Raw genomic sequence first — 20,426 nt, 5'->3', positions numbered from 1 at the left:
GGAGGGACGTGTCGTGGTGGTTCGTTGGAAAATTTGGAGAAAGAGCACTTGAGAGCTTGAGAGAGAATTGAATCTTTGTGTGATTTTTTGTAAGAATGAGAATAATCTCTTTTGAATTTGAGTTAAAAACAATATATAGTGAGAGCTTTAGGACACGTTTGGCAAATTCACTTGAGAAAAATGGTTTTTGGAATCAATCCCTTGTATTTTCTTAATATCAATTTTGGTTGCGAGACATTTTCATCGTATTTTCATGTACCGTTTGAGAAACAAGCCATAAACCTAAATTTTCTGAGCATAATTCAAACTCGAATCTTAAAGCAAACTTGTAAATGATGAAATTTGTGAAAAATTTCCACTGATATCGTCCCAAACCGATAAAAATTGAGAGAGCTATGAATTTTGCAATATCGAGAAACAATGGACTAAAATTTGGTTCAGCATGAAATTTCCACAGTATTTTGCAATTTCGAAGATGTTTGGAACTAAATTTGCTCCTGATCTAAACAGATAAATTGAAGAGGAAGTCAAGGAGATTCACGTGCCCAAACAAAAAGTTATGAATTTTTGAACTTGAAATGTGAAATGTTGAATTTCAGGTCAAACTGTTTCGAATAAACTGAAACCCTTGATTTTTATGGCAATCTGAGGCATGTTGGAACAAATGAGAGCTTTTCATGATAAGGAGTTGATGAGTCATTGATTAAATATCCTAGAGGAAAGCGTTGAACGCACTTCAGTTCCGAAATCCTGAGTTCACGTTTTATTGTCTGAAGAAACAACAAAATCAAACTTTACTGTTGCAAACGCTTCGGCTACGAAAAACCTTGATGCTTCTTGAATTGATCAAAAGAAAAGAGGATAATAGCTTGACATATCAACTAAGCACCAAAGTACCTTGATCCCATCTTAATGTATGAATGCATATGATTATGAAACACAAGTCAATTAATGTTAAAAGAGGATGGCAAATTTTGGGGTGCAACAGCTTGTTAGAACAAGAATTGTTCTGATCAATATTCTTAGTTTTGATGATAACATTATATATGAATTTTGTATAAGACAATGTGGTACTCTAATCCTATGAATTTTCCATTTCAGGAAATATATAAAGAATATGCACAATTCAGCGCAAGAAGCACTGACTCAGAAGGTTCAAGTATGCAACATCAGAACATGCTCTCGCAAGACTTCAGAACATGGTCTATGAAGCATCAGAAGAACTTGAGTTCAGAAGCAGAAGCACTGAAGTTCTTATGGTATCACGCTAGAAGCACTTCAAAGTCAAAAGACAAGAAGATGCTCTGCACCAAGCTGAATGACTCTGATATTCAAACGTTGTATCTACAAACATCAGATCAGAAGCAAGTACAAGATGACAGGCTACGCTGACTGACAAAAGGAACGTTAGAAGCTATTAAAGGCAAAGTCAGTTAAAGTAGGAAAAGCAAGGCTCGAGGTAGTTGACAAAAGAGTGAAACATTAAATGCAAAGTTGTACGGATCACACAACGCATTAAATGCTCCCAATGGTCATCTTCTCATAACGCCTATAAATAGTGACGTTCTGATCAGAAGCAAGGTTACGAATTTACGAATTCACGAACAACTCTTACAAACTTGCTGAAACGCTGTTGAATCAAACTCTATCAAAATTCATCTTCAACCTCACTTCTCTTGTAATATCTTAGTGAGATTTAAGCTTAGAACTTAAGAGAAATATCACAGTTGTGATTATAGCTTTTTAAGAAGCATTTGAATACTCTTGTAAACCTTTATTTTACATTGATTTATAAAAGGTTTCTAGAGTGATCAAGTTGTGATCAGTAGACTCTAGAAGACTTAGAAGTTTCTAAGTGGTGTATTTCCTAGAGTGATCAAGGTGTGATCAGAATACTCTAGAAGACTTAGAGGGTATCTAAGTGGAAAACCATTGTAATCAAGATTGATTAGTGGATTAAATCCTCAGTTGAGGTAAATCACTCTAAGGGGGTGGACTGGAGTAGTTTCATTAACAATGAACCAGGATAAAAATATTGTGCATTGTTTTTATCTTAAGAGTTTTTAAAGTCACACTTGTTCAAACCCCCTTTCTAAGTGTTTTTCTATCCTTTAATTGGCATCAGAGTGCCGGTTCTAGGTGCAAGCACTTAACCGTGTTAGAAAAAGATTCAGAGTAACAAAAACACTAAGTCAATATGGTTGATGCTATTCCTCCTCCTACTACATATACTTCAAATGATCAACACAACAATGGAAATGGAAATGAATATTCTAGACCACCAGTAGTTGATGGTGAAAACTTTGAATACTGGAAAGATAGATTGGAAAGTTATTTTCTGGGTCTAGATGGTGATTTGTGGGACTTGCTTGTGGATGGTTACAAACATCCAGTGAATGCTAATGGAGCAAAGATGTCAAGACAAGAGATGAGTGATGATCAAAAGAAACAATTTAAAAATCATCATAAGTCTAGGACTATTCTGCTGAATGCTATATCTCATTCTGAATATGAGAAGATATCAAACAGAGATATTGCCCATGACATCTTTGAATCATTGAAGATGACTCACGAAGGAAATGCCCAAGTCAAAGAGACTAAAGCTCTGGCATTAATCCAGAAGTATGAAGCCTTCAAGATGGAGGATGATGAAAACATTGAAACAATGTTCTCAAGATTTCAAACCTTGACTGCTGGATTAAGAGTGCTTGACAAGGATATACAAAGGCTGATCATGTCAAGAAGATAATCAGAAGCTTGCCCAGAAGATGGGGCCCAATGGTGACTGCATTCAAGATAGCAAAGAATCTGAATGAAGTCTCTTTGGAAGAGCTGATCAGCACCTTGAGGAGTCATAAAATTGAGCTGGATGCTAATGAACCTCAGAAGAAAGGTAAGTCTATTGCATTAAAATCTTTAAATAAAAAATGCACCAACGCTTTTCAGGCAGAAGAAGAAGATTCTGAAGAATCAGAATCAGAAGAAGAAGAAGATGAACTGTCCATGATCTCTAGAAGGGTAAACCAACTCTAGAAGAGTAAGCAAAGGAGTTCAAGAACTTCAGAAGTTCTAAAAAGCCTGAAAGAGGAGAATCTTCTGGAATCAAAAGATCTGACAAAAAGAAGGTCACGTGCTTTGAGTGCAAGGAGCCAGGTCACTACAAGAATGAGTGTTCAAAGCTTCAGAGGGAGAAGCCCAAGAAGAAGTTTCATAAGAAGAAAGGTCTTATGGCAACTTGGGATGATTCAGATTCATTAGAATCAGAATCAGACTCTGAAGACGAGCAAGCCAATATAGCATTGATGGCTACTGTGGATGATGGATCAGAATCTACATCAGAATCAGACTCTAACTCTGAAGAGGTATTTTCTGAACTATCTAGAGATGAGCTTGCTTCCAGTGTAGCTGAAATTCTTGAAATCAAGGCTAAGCTTAGTATCAAGTACAAAAAGCTGAGAAAGCTCTTTGTATCTGAAACTAAGAAGCTTGAATTAGAAAATTATGAACTTAAAGAAAAAGTTTTAAAACTATCTAAAGATGCTGAGTCATCTTCTGGTTCAGAAAAATCTATTCCAAGCTTGAACAATATTCTTAAAGAATATGACTTGAGTTTCAGGAAATTCTTATCTAGAGGTATTGGTAGAAGTCAACTTGCCTCTATGATATATGCTGTGAGTGGAAACAAGAGAGTTGGCATAGGTTATGAGGGTGAAACCCCATATAAACTTGAACCTGTGGATGATATGAAAATAACATACAAGCCATTGTATGATCAGTTCAAGTATGGCCACTCCCATGATATTAGGCTCACCTCACATGCTAAAAGCTTTCACATTACACACACAAAGAAGCATGTGACACAAAATAGAAAATATCATGTTGCTCAACCTAAGGAATATCATGTTGTACCTCCTGTTAAATATCATGCTAAACCCAGGTTCAATCAGAAATTTAGGAAAACTAACAAGAAAGGACCCAAGAAAATGTGGGTACCTAAGGAGAAGATAATTTCTGTTGCAGATATCCTTGGCAGCAAAGAAGAAAAAGCAAAACATGTCATGGTACCTGGACTCTGGGTGCTCGCGGCACATGACGGGAAAAAGGTCTATGTTCCAAGACCTGGTGCTTAAGTCCGCTGGAGAAGTCAAGTTTGGAGGAGATCAGAAGGGCAAGATTATTGGCTCAGGAACCATAAGTACTGGTAACTCTCCTTCCATATCTAATGTACTTCTTGTAGATGGATTAGCTCATAACTTATTGTCCATAAGTCAATTAAGTGACAATGGTTATGGCATAATCTTCAATCAAAAGTCTTTCAAAGCTGTAAGTCAGAAGGATGGCTCAATCCTGTTTACAGGCAAGAGAAAGAACAACATTTACAAGATTGATCTTCAAGATCTTAAGAATCAGAAGGTAACTTGTCTTATGTCTGTTAGCGATGAGCAATGGGTCTGGCACAGAAGATTAGGCCATGCTAGTTTGAGAAAGATTTCTCAGATTAACAAACTAAATCTGGTCAAAGGACTCCCAAATCTGAAATATAAATCAGATGCTCTTTGCGAAGCATGTCATAAAGGGAAGTTTTCCAAACCTGCATTCAAGTCTAAGAATGTTGTTTCTTCCTCTAGGCCACTAGAACTTCTGCACATTGATCTGTTTGGCCCAAACAAAACAGCATCTGTCAGAGGGAAGAAATATGGATTAGTCATCGTAGATGATTATAGCCGTTAGACATGGGTAAAGTTCTTGAAACACAAGGATGAGTCTCATTCAGTGTTCTTTGACTTCTGCACTCAGATTCAATCTGAGAAAGAGTGTAAAATCATAAAGGTCAGAAGTGATCATGGTGGCGAATTTGAGAACAGATTCTTTGAGATTTATTTCAAAGAAAATGGTATTGCCCATGATTTCTCTTGCCCTAGAACTCCACAGCAAAATGGAGTTGTAGAGAGAAAGAATAGGACTCTACAAGAAATGGCAAGAACCATGATCAACGAGACTAATATGGCTAAGCACTTCTGAGCAGAAGCAATAAATACTGCATGTTATATTCAGAATAGAATCTCTATAATACCTATTCTAAATAAGACTCTTTATGAATTGTGGAAGAACAGAAAGCCCAACATTTCGTATTTTCATCCTTTTGGATGTATATGTTATATTCTGAACACTAAGGATCATCTGAGTAAGTTTGATTCTAAGGCACAGAAGTGTTTCCTTCTTGGATATTCTGAATGCTCAAAAGGCTACAGAGTATACAATACTGAAACATTGATTGTTGAAGAATCAATCAATATCATATTTAAATATAAGCTTGGTCTTGAAAAGCCAAAGCAGTTTGAGAATTTTGCAAATATTGAAGTCTGTGACTCAGAAGCTGAAGAACCCAGAAGCAAGGCGTCAGAAGATCAAGTTGCTGCTTCATTGGAAAATCTCAGAATTTCTGAAGAACCAACTATCAAAAGATCTTCTAGACTCACCTCTGCTCACTCAGAAGATGTTATTCTAGGAAAGAAAGAAGATCCTATCAGAACAAGATCTTTCCTGAAGAATATCAGTACGGAATTATGATCAGAATGAGAAGATTAGAAGTTCTAACTCTTTCAGAATCTAATTCAAAGCAAGCACAGTTGTCACCAGCTATTCCAGAAGTTGAACACGTGTTCACTCTATTTGGACAAGCGTGCGTGCAGATGATGAGACGCCGCCCTAGGTAACTGTGCGAATCATTTCAAATTTCAAGTTATCCCTCCTAACGTCATTTTTCATTAAATGCATTTGTTTTTTCTTTCTGTAACCCTGTTCATTCAAACGCATATTGCATATCATTTCAAATCCGTCTCTGTATAAACACATCTCCATAACATCTCATCTCTTTACATTCTCTCTCTTCATTCACTGTCCCTTTCGTTCATCTCTCTCTTTCTCGTTTTTGCAAAAACCCTAGTTTCTAAACCGAATCTCAGAGTGCATTCTTGATTTCATCTTCAAGTTTTCAACACAAAATGTCTTCGGAACATCTTGTTCAACAAAAATATGCTTATCTTCCATTGAAGACTTGTTCTATCCCTTATGATGAACTGGAAGTTCTCTGCGAAACTATGGTGGATTTTAAAAATCTTTTGGAACATGATTTCGAAACCAAGGCTGCAATGCTGGTACAAGGTTGGTCAAACTACTTTGAAAGATTGATTGGACCAGTTTATCCTCTTTTGGTTAAGGATTTCTGGACTCATGCAACAGTTACTCCAACTGCTACCATCTCCTTCGTATTAGGGCATGAAGTTGTTGTGACTGAGAAGATGATAAGGAAGTTGTATGGTCTTGATGACACAGATGGAATCTCAGGTGCTCTTCCTGGAAGAATTGATTGGGAGAAAGTTGATAGAGAATTATTTGCCTCTGGATCTGCATCTTGTAACACCCCAAATCTACCCCTCAATTATTAAGAGAAATCAGAGTACAATACATCGAAACAAGCAACTCATTTGAGGCGTCACATATTCGACTTAAACAAAACCACAATTCATGCTCAAAATACATAGATACATAACACTTATTTCGGAGGAAAGTCATAATTCATCAAGCATATAAATCCATACAATTTCATAGTATTGTAGCGGAATCCAAATAACAACACGTATCCAAATCCTATATTCTTGTCTACATGGCACAATGTGTCCAAGACGTCTCCACAAGACATAACATCAAAATTCAACAAAAGATAATCAGCATAAAACAAGACACAAGCAAGTATCGCAAACATCCCCCCGAGTGCTATGTATCAAAGCATTGACACACCGACTCGAGCTCTAAGGTACACGGCTACTCCACGTCGTTACCTGCACGTTACCAACAGAGGGTAACATTCAAACATAAGGGGTGAGATATCATTCATTATAAAGAAACATATGATAATATTCAAAGTAAGAGAAAAGATCATACATTGGTCACCACTTCTCATCACAATACTCAATACAACGATTCCACATCACATAATCAACTTAAGAAACGGAAACAATGTTATCAATTCAACCATGACAATATATACAATTCATAAGTAAGATCCCAACACAATCACAACAAACAACTCATCATCAAGCCACCACGTCACCACAAACATATCTTCATCATGTCACAATACCATAATCAAATAAGACTCAAATGCAATTCACATGTGACTCGATTTATGCAAATGCATGTGGTACCATTTGGAGAAAAACTCCCACGTCTCAAGATTTTCCATTGGGCACACCGTCGCTAAATGCCATTAAGGCCACCGTCGCTTTTTACCATTAAGGCCACCGTCTCTTTATGCAATGGATGTGACTCAATAAATGCAACATCCATACAAACACGACATTCACAATACATCACAAATACCGACTAAACATCATTACTTTTATAGTAATTCACCACTTCCCAATCACGTCGCTACGTTGCATCATCATACAACAACACACCACTTCACCACACAAATCATAACATCAAACAAATTTATTTAAAGAAAGCTTCAAAAAGGTTTATAAGTATTCTTAAATCATATTCATTAGAAATATCTCAATTATAGCTTCACGTAGGTTCAAACGGCACTTAAAAAGGAGTTACGGATCAAAAGATATGGCCTTTACAAAAATCTGCCAAAAATAGAAATCAGCAGGTCGACGCAAAGGAATGCATAGGTCGACGCAAAAATGTTACTGTCCCCCTCGGATATGCGCTCGTCGAACCATGAGTCGACGCAAAGGATGCTATAGGTCGACTCATAAAATCTATAGGTCGACGCATGCTGAAGAAAAGTGGATTTTCTGCTGTTCTAAGCTGCTCAGGTCGACTCATGCCTCTGTGTAGGTCGACCTACGCTGCGTAAAACTCAGGAAATCACCATTTTTCTTCCCTAATCCCCTCATACAACACCCATTATCCCACACATCATTTATACATCAAATGAAAGCTGTTTACCACTCATGTAAGGTTCCTAAACTAATTTCTACTCATGGGTTTTCATACAAACATCATCAATCATACTTAAATTCACAATTTCATAGAAATCTAATATGAACCCTAACAATCTCTATTCAATTTCTACACAATCATGGATAACAACATACAATCAAAACGCCACCCAAAACATCATCATACATCCCTTTAGTATGAAAGAATCCCACCCTTACCTTAGGTTTTGGATTGAAGCCAACTCTATCTTCAACCTTGAGATTCTCCTCTTCTCCCCTCTCTTCTCTTCTTTCACCAAAAACCCCAAATGAACTTCTAATTTCTATTTCCTCTAAAACCCTTGTTTTAGTTAAACCCTTACTATCTTAAACTACTAATGGGCTCTAACTAACACCCCTCACTTACTAATACCAACTTAGGCCCAATAATTAACAACACTTACTATCTTATATTATTTACTAATAATTCCCAAATAAAACCATATAAAATCAATTAAGCATATAATTAACACATAGTTCACAATTAATTCACATAACTCGCATAAATAAATATTTAAAGAAAAACGGTCGTTACAACACTCCCCCACTTAGAATATTTTCATCCTCGAAAATTACCTCAATCGAATAACTCAGGATACGACTCGCGCATCTTGCTCTCCAATTCCCACGTCATACTTTCACCGGTAGTTCCCGACCAAACCACCTTCACCAAAGCAATCTCTTTTCCTCTAAGCGCCTTCGTTTCGCGATCCTTAATTCTTATCGGCATAGTCTCCACCGTGAGATTATCCCGCACTTGTACATCATCCATATGAATTACATGCGAAGGATCAGAAATATACTTTCGAAGTTGCGACACGTGAAACACATCATGCAAATTCGAAAGATTAGGCGGTAAAGCCACTCTATACACCACATTACCAACCTTCTCTGAAATCTGATACGGTCCAATAAAACGAGGATTGAGCTTCTTCGACTTCAAGGCTCTCCCCACTCCGGTAACCGACGTAACTCTCAAGAATACGTGATCACCAGCTTGGAATTCTAAATCTTTCCTCCTCTTGTCATGGTAACTCTTCTGCCTACTTTGCGAAGTCTTCATCTTCTCACGGATGAACTTAACCTTCTGGGTAGTTTCTCGAACAATCTCAGGTCCAAGTACTACACTCTCACCCGATTCATGCCAACACAACAGAGTCCTACACCTCCGACCATACAACGCTTTAAACGGTGCCATACCGATACTCGAATGGTAACTATTGTTGTATGTGAACTCTATCAATGGAAGATAAGTATCCCACGTACCTCCTTGCTCAAGAACACAAGATCTCAATAAATCTTCCAAAGATTGAATCGTTCTCTCCATTTGACCATCTGTCTGAGGATGATATGTTGAACTCAATCTCAACTTAGAACCTAATGCCTCTTGCAAACTCTTCCAAAAATCTGAAGTGAATCTCGGGTCTCTATCCGAAACAATACACAAAGGAACGCCATGCAGCTTCACAATCACGCGGACATAAATCTCCGCCAACCTCGCAACTGGATAAGTGATGTTAATAGGTATGAAATGAGCCGACTTCGTAAGCCTATCAACGATCACCTAAATCGAATCATGTCCTCTCATGGTATTCGGCAAACCCGTCACGAAATCCATAGAAATGCTATCCCATTTCCATTCCGGAACTTCCAACGGTTGCATTAATCCAGCAGGCTTCTGGTGTTCAACTTTCGATTTCTGACAAATCAAAGAAGCATACACAAACTGAGCTATGTCACGCTTCATTCCGGACCACCAAAACAACTTCTTCAAATCTTGATACATCTTTGTAGCTCCTGGATGAATACTCAATTTACTCCTATGACCTTCTTCAAGAATAGCTCTTTTCAAATCCACATCATCAGGAATACAAATCCGATCACGAAACCTCAACACACCGTGCACATCCAACTTGAAATCACTATTCTCAATTTGATTGATTCCAACCATCGAATCAACCAATTTCACATCCAACTTCTGAGCTTCCTTGATACTATCCAGAAAATCATTGTTAACCTTCATCATACCCAATCGAACACTCTTAGGGGTCACTTCACATACTAAGCTCATATCTCGGAATTTCTCAATCAATTCCAATTCCTTAACCATCATTGCCGACATATGCAAAGTCTTACGACTCAAAGCATCGGCAACAACATTAGCTTTTCCTGGATGATAATTCAAACCAAAGTCATAGTCCTTCAATAACTCTAACCACCTTCGTTGCCTCATATTCAATTCCTTCTAATCAAACAAATACTTCAAACTCTTATGGTCACTAAACACTTCAAATCTAGAACCATAAAGATAATGCCTCCAAATCTTCAATATAAACACAACAGCAGCAAGCTCCAAATCGTGCGTAGGATAATTCTTCTCATGAACCCTCAATTGCCTCGACGCATAAGCAACAACCTTATCATTCTGCATGAGCACACCTCCTAGACCCATTTTAGAAGCATCACAATAAACCACAAACGATTCTTCCGGATTAGGCAATATCAAAATCGGTTCCGACGTCAACCTTTTCTTCAACTCGGTAAAACTATCTTCACAAGAAACATCCCACACGAAAGCCTTACCCTTACAAGTCAACTTAGTCAACGGAAGTGCTAACTTAGAGAAACCTTCAATGAACCTTCTATAATAGCCAGCTAGTCCTAAAAAGCTTCAAATCTCGGTAGCCGACTTAGGAGTTTCCCATCTCAACACGGCATCAACTTTAGACGGATCCACGGCAATGGCATCACCAGAAATGACATGCCCCAGAAAACTAACTTCCTTCAGCCAGAACTCACACTTGGATAACTTAGCATACAACTTCTTCTCTTTCAAGACTTGCAATATCAACTTCAAATGCTTAGCATGATCTGATTCTGATTTAGAGTAAATTAAAATATCATCAATGAACACCACCACAAAACGATCCAGATACTCATGAAAAATACGATTCATGTACTCCATAAATACTCCCGGCGCATTAGTAACACCAAAGGGCATCACGGAATACTCATAATGTCCATAACGAGTTCTGAAAGCCGTCTTCTGCATGTCCTCATCTTTCACTTTAATCTGATGGTAACCCGACTTCAGATCGATCTTGCTAAACACACGAGCACCAACCAATTGATCCATCAAGTCATCAATCCTTGGAAGCGGATACTTGTTCTTGATTGTCACCTTATTCAACTGACGATAATCAATACAAAGTCTCATACTTCCATCTTTCTTCTTAACTAACAACACTGGAGCTCCCCACGGAGACACACTAGGTCTCACAAACCTCTTCTCAAGCAATTCTTCCAACTGCTTCTTCAATTCAGACAATTCAGATGCAGACATCCTATACGGTGCCATAGACACAGGTCTAGTACCAAGTACCAATTCAATAGAGAACTCAACTTCTCTCTCAGGCGGTACATCAGGAATTTCATCAGGGAAAACTTTAGGAAAATCGCACACCACCTTCAATTCTTCTATGATCGCTTGGTTCTCAACAGACATTGATGCAACCAAAGCAAACACTTGAACATCATCTTTCACCAACAAACGCAACTGACTAGCAGACAAGAACTCAACACCTTCCTCTTCAGGAGAAGAAAACCTCACAGACTTATCATAGCAATTGATGTGAACACGGTTATGCTCTAACCAGTTCATCCCTAAGATCACATCCAAACCTCTCAACGGCAAGCACACAAAATCAACAAGGAAGTCTCTGTCAAAAATCGACACGGGACACTTCAAACACATAAGAGAAGTGGTCACCGAACCCTTAGCCGGAGTATCGACAACCATCTCTCCGTTCATAGCAGACAACACAAGACCCAATCGTTTAACACAATCAGCAGATATAAAGCAATGAGAAGCACCGGTATCAATAATATTAACTAAAGGAATGCTATTAATGAAACAAGTACCTCTGATGAGTGAATCCTCACTAGTGGTCTGAGTTCCCGACAAGGCAAACACCTTTCCACTAGATTGCTCCTTCTTTGGCTTCTGACACTTGCTTCCAATATGTCCTTCTTCACCACAGTTGAAACACACCATGTTCTTATGCTTGCAAGCAGGTGACGTATGTCCAACCTCCCCACAACGGTAATACCTCATGGCATCAGCAGTACACACAGTGCTCTTATGGCCAACCTTGCCACACTTGAAGCACGTAACACCAGCAGGTGCATCTCCCCCACTAGTTCTCTTGCCATCAGTAACTTTCTCCTTACCCTTTCCACTCGGAGCGTCGTAAGGCTTACCACGACCTTGTTGACTCTTTCCCCTCTTCTCATTAATCACACGATAATGAGCATTGTTGTCTTCCTCATAAATCCGACAACTATCCACCAAATCAGGAAAGATACGAATCTTCTGATAACTAACCGCCTTCTTGATTTCCGGGCGCAAACCGTTCTCAAACTTAATGCACTTGGAAAACTCACCATTCGGTCTATCATAGTATTGGTAAAACTTAGCCAATTCACCAAACTTAGCAGCATACTCCACAACAGACTTGTTCCCTTGTTTCAGCTCAAGGAATTCAATCTCCTTCTTGCCACGGACATCCTCGGGAAAGTACTTCCTTAAAAACTCCATGCGGAATCCAATCCAAGAGATCTCCTCACCATTGGCCTCCAACCTCCTACGGGTCTCTAGCCACCAATCATCCGCCTCGACAGCTAGCATATGAGTTCCAAACTGAACCTTCTGATCAGGAGTGCAATCCATCACACGAAAGATTCTCTCAATCTCCTTTAGCCATGTCAATGCGCCATCAGGATCATAAGTTCCCTTAAACACAGGAGGGTTCTCTCTTTGGAAAGTAGCCAAATTGCGAGAAGCGGCATTCTCGCCAACGTTTGGCTGATGTTCCAAGGCTTGGGCCATCGCCTCCAAAGCAGCAGCAATTGCAGCATCATTCCTTCCCGCCATCTCAACTCTTCATTATAACAAAGAAACAGTCAGCACAAAACAACAATACAAGATTATTAGACCATACTACGACACGACACCTGGCCGGACAGACCGACCAGCTCTGATACCACTATTGTAACACCCCAAATCTACCCCTCAATTATTAAGAGATATCAGAGTACAATACATCGAAACAAGCAACTCATTTGAGGCGTCGCATATTCGACTTAAACAAAATCACAATTCATGCTCAAAGTACATAGATACATAACACTTATTTCGGAGGAAAGTCATAATTCATCAAGCATATAAATCCATACAATTTCATAGTATTGTAGCGGAATCCAAATAACAACACGTATCCAAATCCTATATTCTTGTCTACATGGCACAATGTGTCCAAGACGTCTCCACAAGACATAACATCAAAATTCAACAAAAGATAATCAGCATAAAACAAGACACAAGCAAGTATCGCAAACATCCCCCCGAGTGCTATGTATCAGAGCATTGACACACCGACTCGAGCTATAAGGTGCACGGCTACTCCACGTCGTTACCTGCACGTTACCAAAAGAGGGTAACATTCAAACATAAGGGGTGAGATATCATTCATTATAAAGAAACGTATGATAATATTCAAAGTAAGAGAAAAGATCATACATTGGTCACCACTTCTCATCACAATACTCAATACAACGATTTCACATCACATAATCAACTTAAGAAACGGAAACAATGTTATCAATTCAACCATGACAATATATACAATTCATAAGTAAGATCCCAACACAATCACAACAAACAACTCATCATCAAGCCACCACGTCACCACAAACATATCTTCATCATGTCATAATACCATAATCAAATAAGACTCAAATGCAATTCACATGTGACTCGATTTATGCAAATGCATGTGGTACCATTTGGAGAAAACTCCCACGTCTCAAGATTTTCCATTGGGCACACCGTCGCTAATTGCCATTAAGGCCACCGTCGCTTTTTACCATTAAGGCCACCGTCTCTTTATGCAATGGATGTGACTCAATAAATGCAACATCCATACAAACACGACATTCACAATACATCACAAATACCGACTAAACATCATTACTTTTATAGTAATTCACCACTTCCCAATCACGTCGCTACGTTGCATCATCATACAACAACACACCACTTCACCACACAAATCATAACATCAAACAAATTCATTTAAAGAAAGCTTAAAAAAGGTTTATAAGTATTCTTAAATCATATTCATTAGAAATATCTCAATTATAGCTTCACGTAGGTTCAAACGGCACTTAAAAAGGAGTTACGGATCAAAAGATATGGCCTTTACAAAAATCTGCCAAAAATAGAAATCAGCAGGTCGACGCAAAGGAATGCATAGGTCGACGCAAAAATGTTACTGTCCCCCTCGGGTATGCGCTCCTCGACCCAAGAGTCGACGCAAAGGATGCTATAGGTCGACTCATAGAATCTATAGGTTGACGCATGGTGAAGAAAAGTGGATTTTCTGCTGTTCTAAGCTGCTCAGGTCGACTCATGCCTCTGTGTAGGTCGACCTACGCTGCGTAAAACTCAGGAAATCACCATTTTTCTTCCCTAATCCCCTCATACAAACCCATTAACCCACACATCATTTATACATCAAATGAAAGCTGTTTACCACACATGTAGGGTTCCTAAACTTATTTCTACTCATGGGTTTTCATACAAACATCATCAATCATACTTAAATTCACAATTTCATAGAAATCTAATATGAACCCTAACAATCTCTATTTAATTTCTACACAATCATGGATAATAACATACAATCAAAACCCCACCTAAAACATCATCATACATCCCTTTAGCATGAAAGAATCCCACCCTTACCTTAGGTTTTGGATTGAAGCCAACTCTATCTTCAACTTTGAGATTCTCCTCTTCTCCCCTCTCTTCTCTTCTTTCACCAAAAACCCCAAATGAACTTCTAATTTCTATTTCCTCTAAAACCCTTGTTTTAGTGAAACCCTTACTATCTTAAATTACTAATGGGCTCTAACTAACACCCCTCACTTACTAATACCAACTTAGGCCCAATAATCAACAACACTTACTATCTTATATTATTTACTAATAATTCCCAAATAAAACCACATAAAATCAATTAAGCATATAATTAACACATAGTTCACAATTAATTCACATAACTCGCATAAATAAATATTTAAAGAAAAACGGTCGTTACAACACTCCCCCACATAGAATATTTTCGTCCTCGAAAATTACCTCAATCGAATAACTCAGGATACGACTCGCGCATCTTGCTCTCCAATTCCCACGTCATACTTTCACCGGTAGTTCCCGACCAAACCACCTTCACCAAAGCAATCTCTTTTCCTCTAAGCGCCTTCGTTTCGCGATCCTCAATTCTTATCGGCATAGTCTCCACCGTGAGATTATCCCACACTTGTACATCATCCATATGAATTACATGCAAAGGATCAGAAATATACTTTCGAAGTTGCGACACGTGAAACACATCATGCAAATTCGAAAGATTAGGCGGTAAAGCCACTCTATACACCACATTACCAACCTTCTCTGAAATCTGATACGGTCCAATAAAACGAGGAGTGAGCTTCTTCGACTTCAAGGCTCTCCCCACTCCGGTAACCGACGTAACACTCAAGAATACGTGATCACCAGCTTGGAATTCTAAATCTTTCCTCCTCTTGTCATGGTAACTCTTCTGCCTACTTTGCGAAGTCTTCATCTTCTCACGGATCAACTTAACCTTCTGGGTAGTTTCTCGAACAATCTCAGGTCCAAGTACTACACTCTCACCCGATTCATGCCAACACAACGGAGTCCTATACCTCCGACCATACAACGCTTTAAACGGTGCCATACCGATACTCGAATGGTAACTATTGTTGTATGTGAACTCTATCAATGGAAGATAAGTATCCCACGTACCTCCTTGCTCAAGAACACAAGATCTCAATAAATCTTCCAAAGATTGAATCGTTCTCTCCATTTGACCATCTGTCTGAGGATGATATGTTGAACTCAATCTCAACTTAGAACCTAATGCCTCTTGCAAACTCTTCCAAAAATCTGAAGTGAATCTCGGGTCTCTATCCGAAACAATACACAAAGGAACGCCATGCAGCTTCACAATCACGCGGACATAAATCTCCGCCAACCTCGCAACTGGATAAGTGATGTTAATAGGTATGAAATGAGCCGACTTCGTAAGCCTATCAACGATCACCTAAATCGAATCATGTCCTCTCATGGTATTCGGCAAACCCGTCACGAAATCCATAGAAATGCTATCCCATTTCCATTCCGGAACTTCCAACGGTTGCATTAATCCAGCAGGCTTCTGGTGTTCAACTTTCGATTTCTGACAAATCAAAGAAGCATACACAAACTGAGCTATGTCACGCTTCATTCCGGACCACCAAAACAACTTCTTCAAATCTTGATACATCTTTGTAGCTCCTGGATGAATACTCAATTTACTCCTATGACCTTCTTCAAGAATAGCTCTTTTCAAATCCACATCATCAGGAATACAAATCTGATCACGAAACCTCAACACACCGTGCACATCCAACTTGAAATCACTATTCTCAATTTGATTGATTCCAACCATCGAATCAACCAATTTCACATCCAACTTCTGAGCTTCCTTGATACTATCCAGAAAATCATTGTTAACCTTCATCATACCCAATCGAACACTCTTAGGGGTCACTTCACATACTAAGCTCATATCTCGGAATTTCTCAATCAATTCCAATTCCTTAACCATCATTGCCGACATATGCAAAGTCTTACGACTCAAAGCATCGGCAACAACATTAGCTTTTCCTGGATGATAATTCAAACCAAAGTCATAGTCCTTCAATAACTCTAACCACCTTCGTTGCCTCATATTCAATTCCTTCTAATCAAACAAATACTTCAAACTCTTATGGTCACTAAACACTTCAAATCTAGAACCATAAAGATAATGCCTCCAAATCTTCAATATAAACACAACAGCAGCAAGCTCCAAATCGTGCGTAGGATAATTCTTCTCATGAACCCTCAATTGCCTCGACGCATAAGCAACAACCTTATCATTCTGCATGAGCACACCTCCTAGACCCATTTTAGAAGCATCACAATAAACCACAAACGATTCTTCCGGATTAGGCAATATCAAAATCGGTTCCGACGTCAACCTTTTCTTCAACTCGGTAAAACTATCTTCACAAGAAACATCCCACACGAAAGCCTTACCCTTACAAGTCAACTTAGTCAACGGAAGTGCTAACTTAGAGAAACCTTCAATGAACCTTCTATAATAGCCAGCTAGTCCTAAAAAGCTTCAAATCTCGGTAGCCGACTTAGGAGTTTCCCATCTCAACACGGCATCAACTTTAGACGGATCCACGGCAATGGCATCACCAGAAATGACATGCCCCAGAAAACTAACTTCCTTCAGCCAGAACTCACACTTGGATAACTTAGCATACAATTTCTTCTCTTTCAAGACTTGCAATATCAACTTCAAATGCTTAGCATGATCTGATTCTGATTTAGAGTAAATTAAAATATCATCAATGAACACCACCACAAAACGATCCAGATACTCATGAAAAATACGATTCATGTACTCCATAAATACTCCCGGCGCATTAGTAACACCAAAGGGCATCACGGAATACTCATAATGTCCATAACGAGTTCTGAAAGCCGTCTTCTGCATGTCCTCATCTTTCACTTTAATCTGATGGTAACCCGACTTCAGATCGATCTTGCTAAACACACGAGCACCAACCAATTGATCCATCAAGTCATCAATCCTTGGAAGCGGATACTTGTTCTTGATTGTCACCTTATTCAACTGACGATAATCAATACAAAGTCTCATACTTCCATCTTTCTTCTTAACTAACAACACTGGAGCTCCCCACGGAGACACACTAGGTCTCACAAACCTCTTCTCAAGCAATTCTTCCAACTGCTTCTTCAATTCAGACAATTCAGATGCAGACATCCTATACGGTGCCATAGACACAGGTCTAGTACCAAGTACCAATTCAATAGAGAACTCAACTTCTCTCTCAGGCGGTACATCAGGAATTTCATCAGGGAAAACTTTAGGAAAATCGCACACCACCTTCAATTCTTCTATGATCGCTTGGTTCTCAACAGACATTGATGCAACCAAAGCAAACACTTGAACATCATCTTTCACCAACAAACGCAACTGACTAGCAGACAAGAACTCAACACCTTCCTCTTCAGGAGAAGAAAACCTCACAGACTTATCATAGCAATTGATGTGAACACGGTTATGCTCTAACCAGTTCATCCCTAAGATCACATCCAAACCTCTCAACGGCAAGCACACAAAATCAACAAGGAAGTCTCTGTCAAAAATCGACACGGGACACTTCAAACACATAAGAGAAGTGGTCACCGAACCCTTAGCCGGAGTATCGACAACCATCTCTCCGTTCATAGCAGACAACACAAGACCCAATCGTTTAACACAATCAGCAGATATAAAGCAATGAGAAGCACCGGTATCAATAATATTAACTAAAGGAATGCTATTAATGAAACAAGTACCTCTGATGAGTGAATCCTCACTAGTGGTCTGAGTTCCCGACAAGGCAAACACCTTTCCACTAGATTGCTCCTTCTTTGGCTTCTGACACTTGCTTCCAATATGTCCTTCTTCACCACAGTTGAAACACACCATGTTCTTATGCTTGCAAGCAGGTGACGTATGTCCAACCTCCCCACAACGGTAATACCTCATGGCATCAGCAGTACACACAGTGCTCTTATGGCCAACCTTGCCACACTTGAAGCACGTAACACCAGCAGGTGCATCTCCCCCACTAGTTCTCTTGCCATCAGTAACTTTCTCCTTACCCTTTCCACTCGGAGCGTCGTAAGGCTTACCACGACCTTGTTGACTCTTTCCCCTCTTCTCATTAATCACACGATAATGAGCATTGTTGTCTTCCTCATAAATCCGACAACTATCCACCAAATCAGGAAAGATACGAATCTTCTGATAACTAACCGCCTTCTTGATTTCCGGGCGCAAACCGTTCTCAAACTTAATGCACTTGGAAAACTCACCATTCGGTCTATCATAGTATTGGTAAAACTTAGCCAATTCACCAAACTTAGCAGCATACTCCACAACAGACTTGTTCCCTTGTTTCAGCTCAAGGAATTCAATCTCCTTCTTGCCACGGACATCCTCGGGAAAGTACTTCCTTAAAAACTCCATGCGGAATCCAATCCAAGAGATCTCCTCACCATTGGCCTCCAACCTCCTACGGGTCTCTAGCCACCAATCATCCGCCTCGACAGCTAGCATATGAGTTCCAAACTGAACCTTCTGATCAGGAGTGCAATCCATCACACGAAAGATTCTCTCAATCTCCTTTAGCCATGTCAATGCGCCATCAGGATCATAAGTTCCCTTAAACACAGGAGGGTTCTCTCTTTGGAAAGTAGCCAAATTGCGAGAAGCGGCATTCTCGCCAACGTTTGGCTGATGTTCCAAGGCTTGGGCCATCGCCTCCAAAGCAGCAGCAATTGCAGCATCATTCCTTCCCGCCATCTCAACTCTTCATTATAACAAAGAAACAGTCAGCACAAAACAACAATACAAGATTATTAGACCATACTACGACACGACACCTGGCCGGACAGACCGACCAGCTCTGATACCACTATTGTAACACCCCAAATCTACCCCTCAATTATTAAGAGATATCAGAGTACAATACATCGAAACAAGCAACTCATTTGAGGCGTCGCATATTCGACTTAAACAAAATCACAATTCATGCTCAAAGTACATAGATACATAACACTTATTTCGGAGGAAAGTCATAATTCATCAAGCATATAAATCCATACAATTTCATAGTATTGTAGCGGAATCCAAATAACAACACGTATCCAAATCCTATATTCTTGTCTACATGGCACAATGTGTCCAAGACGTCTCCACAAGACATAACATCAAAATTCAACAAAAGATAATCAGCATAAAACAAGACACAAGCAAGTATCGCAAACATCCCCCCGAGTGCTATGTATCAGAGCATTGACACACCGACTCGAGCTATAAGGTGCACGGCTACTCCACGTCGTTACCTGCACGTTACCAAAAGAGGGTAACATTCAAACATAAGGGGTGAGATATCATTCATTATAAAGAAACGTATGATAATATTCAAAGTAAGAGAAAAGATCATACATTGGTCACCACTTCTCATCACAATACTCAATACAACGATTTCACATCACATAATCAACTTAAGAAACGGAAACAATGTTATCAATTCAACCATGACAATATATACAATTCATAAGTAAGATCCCAACACAATCACAACAAACAACTCATCATCAAGCCACCACGTCACCACAAACATATCTTCATCATGTCATAATACCATAATCAAATAAGACTCAAATGCAATTCA

At 39.2% G+C, this 20,426-nt stretch overlaps 2 protein-coding genes across 2 annotated transcripts in view; both read right to left on the bottom strand.

Moving 5' to 3' along the window:
- LOC131638303 (uncharacterized) overlaps positions 1–12,927 on the bottom strand; it is a 43,847-nt gene extending 30,920 nt beyond the window's left edge. The window contains exon 1 of the mRNA XM_058908856.1: positions 12,104–12,927. Coding sequence (XP_058764839.1) covers positions 12,104–12,927 — 824 coding nt within the window. The remainder of the gene's footprint in view (positions 1–12,103) is intronic.
- A 3,119-nt stretch (positions 12,928–16,046) lies between these two features.
- LOC131638302 (uncharacterized) lies at positions 16,047–19,552 on the bottom strand. Its single transcript, XM_058908855.1, has 2 exons — positions 18,729–19,552; positions 16,047–16,122 (listed from the first exon to the last, which is right to left on the bottom strand). The coding sequence occupies exons 1-2, from the start codon at positions 19,550–19,552 to the stop codon at positions 16,047–16,049; spliced, it is 900 nt and encodes a 299-aa protein (XP_058764838.1).
- Positions 19,553–20,426: the final 874 nt, after the last annotated feature.

The sequence above is a fragment of the Vicia villosa genome, unplaced genomic scaffold (genome assembly GCF_029867415.1).
Source record: "Vicia villosa cultivar HV-30 ecotype Madison, WI unplaced genomic scaffold, Vvil1.0 ctg.002258F_1_1, whole genome shotgun sequence".
Classification (NCBI taxonomy): Eukaryota; Viridiplantae; Streptophyta; class Magnoliopsida; order Fabales; family Fabaceae; genus Vicia; species Vicia villosa.
This window is presented reverse-complemented; position numbering and strand designations above follow the sequence as displayed.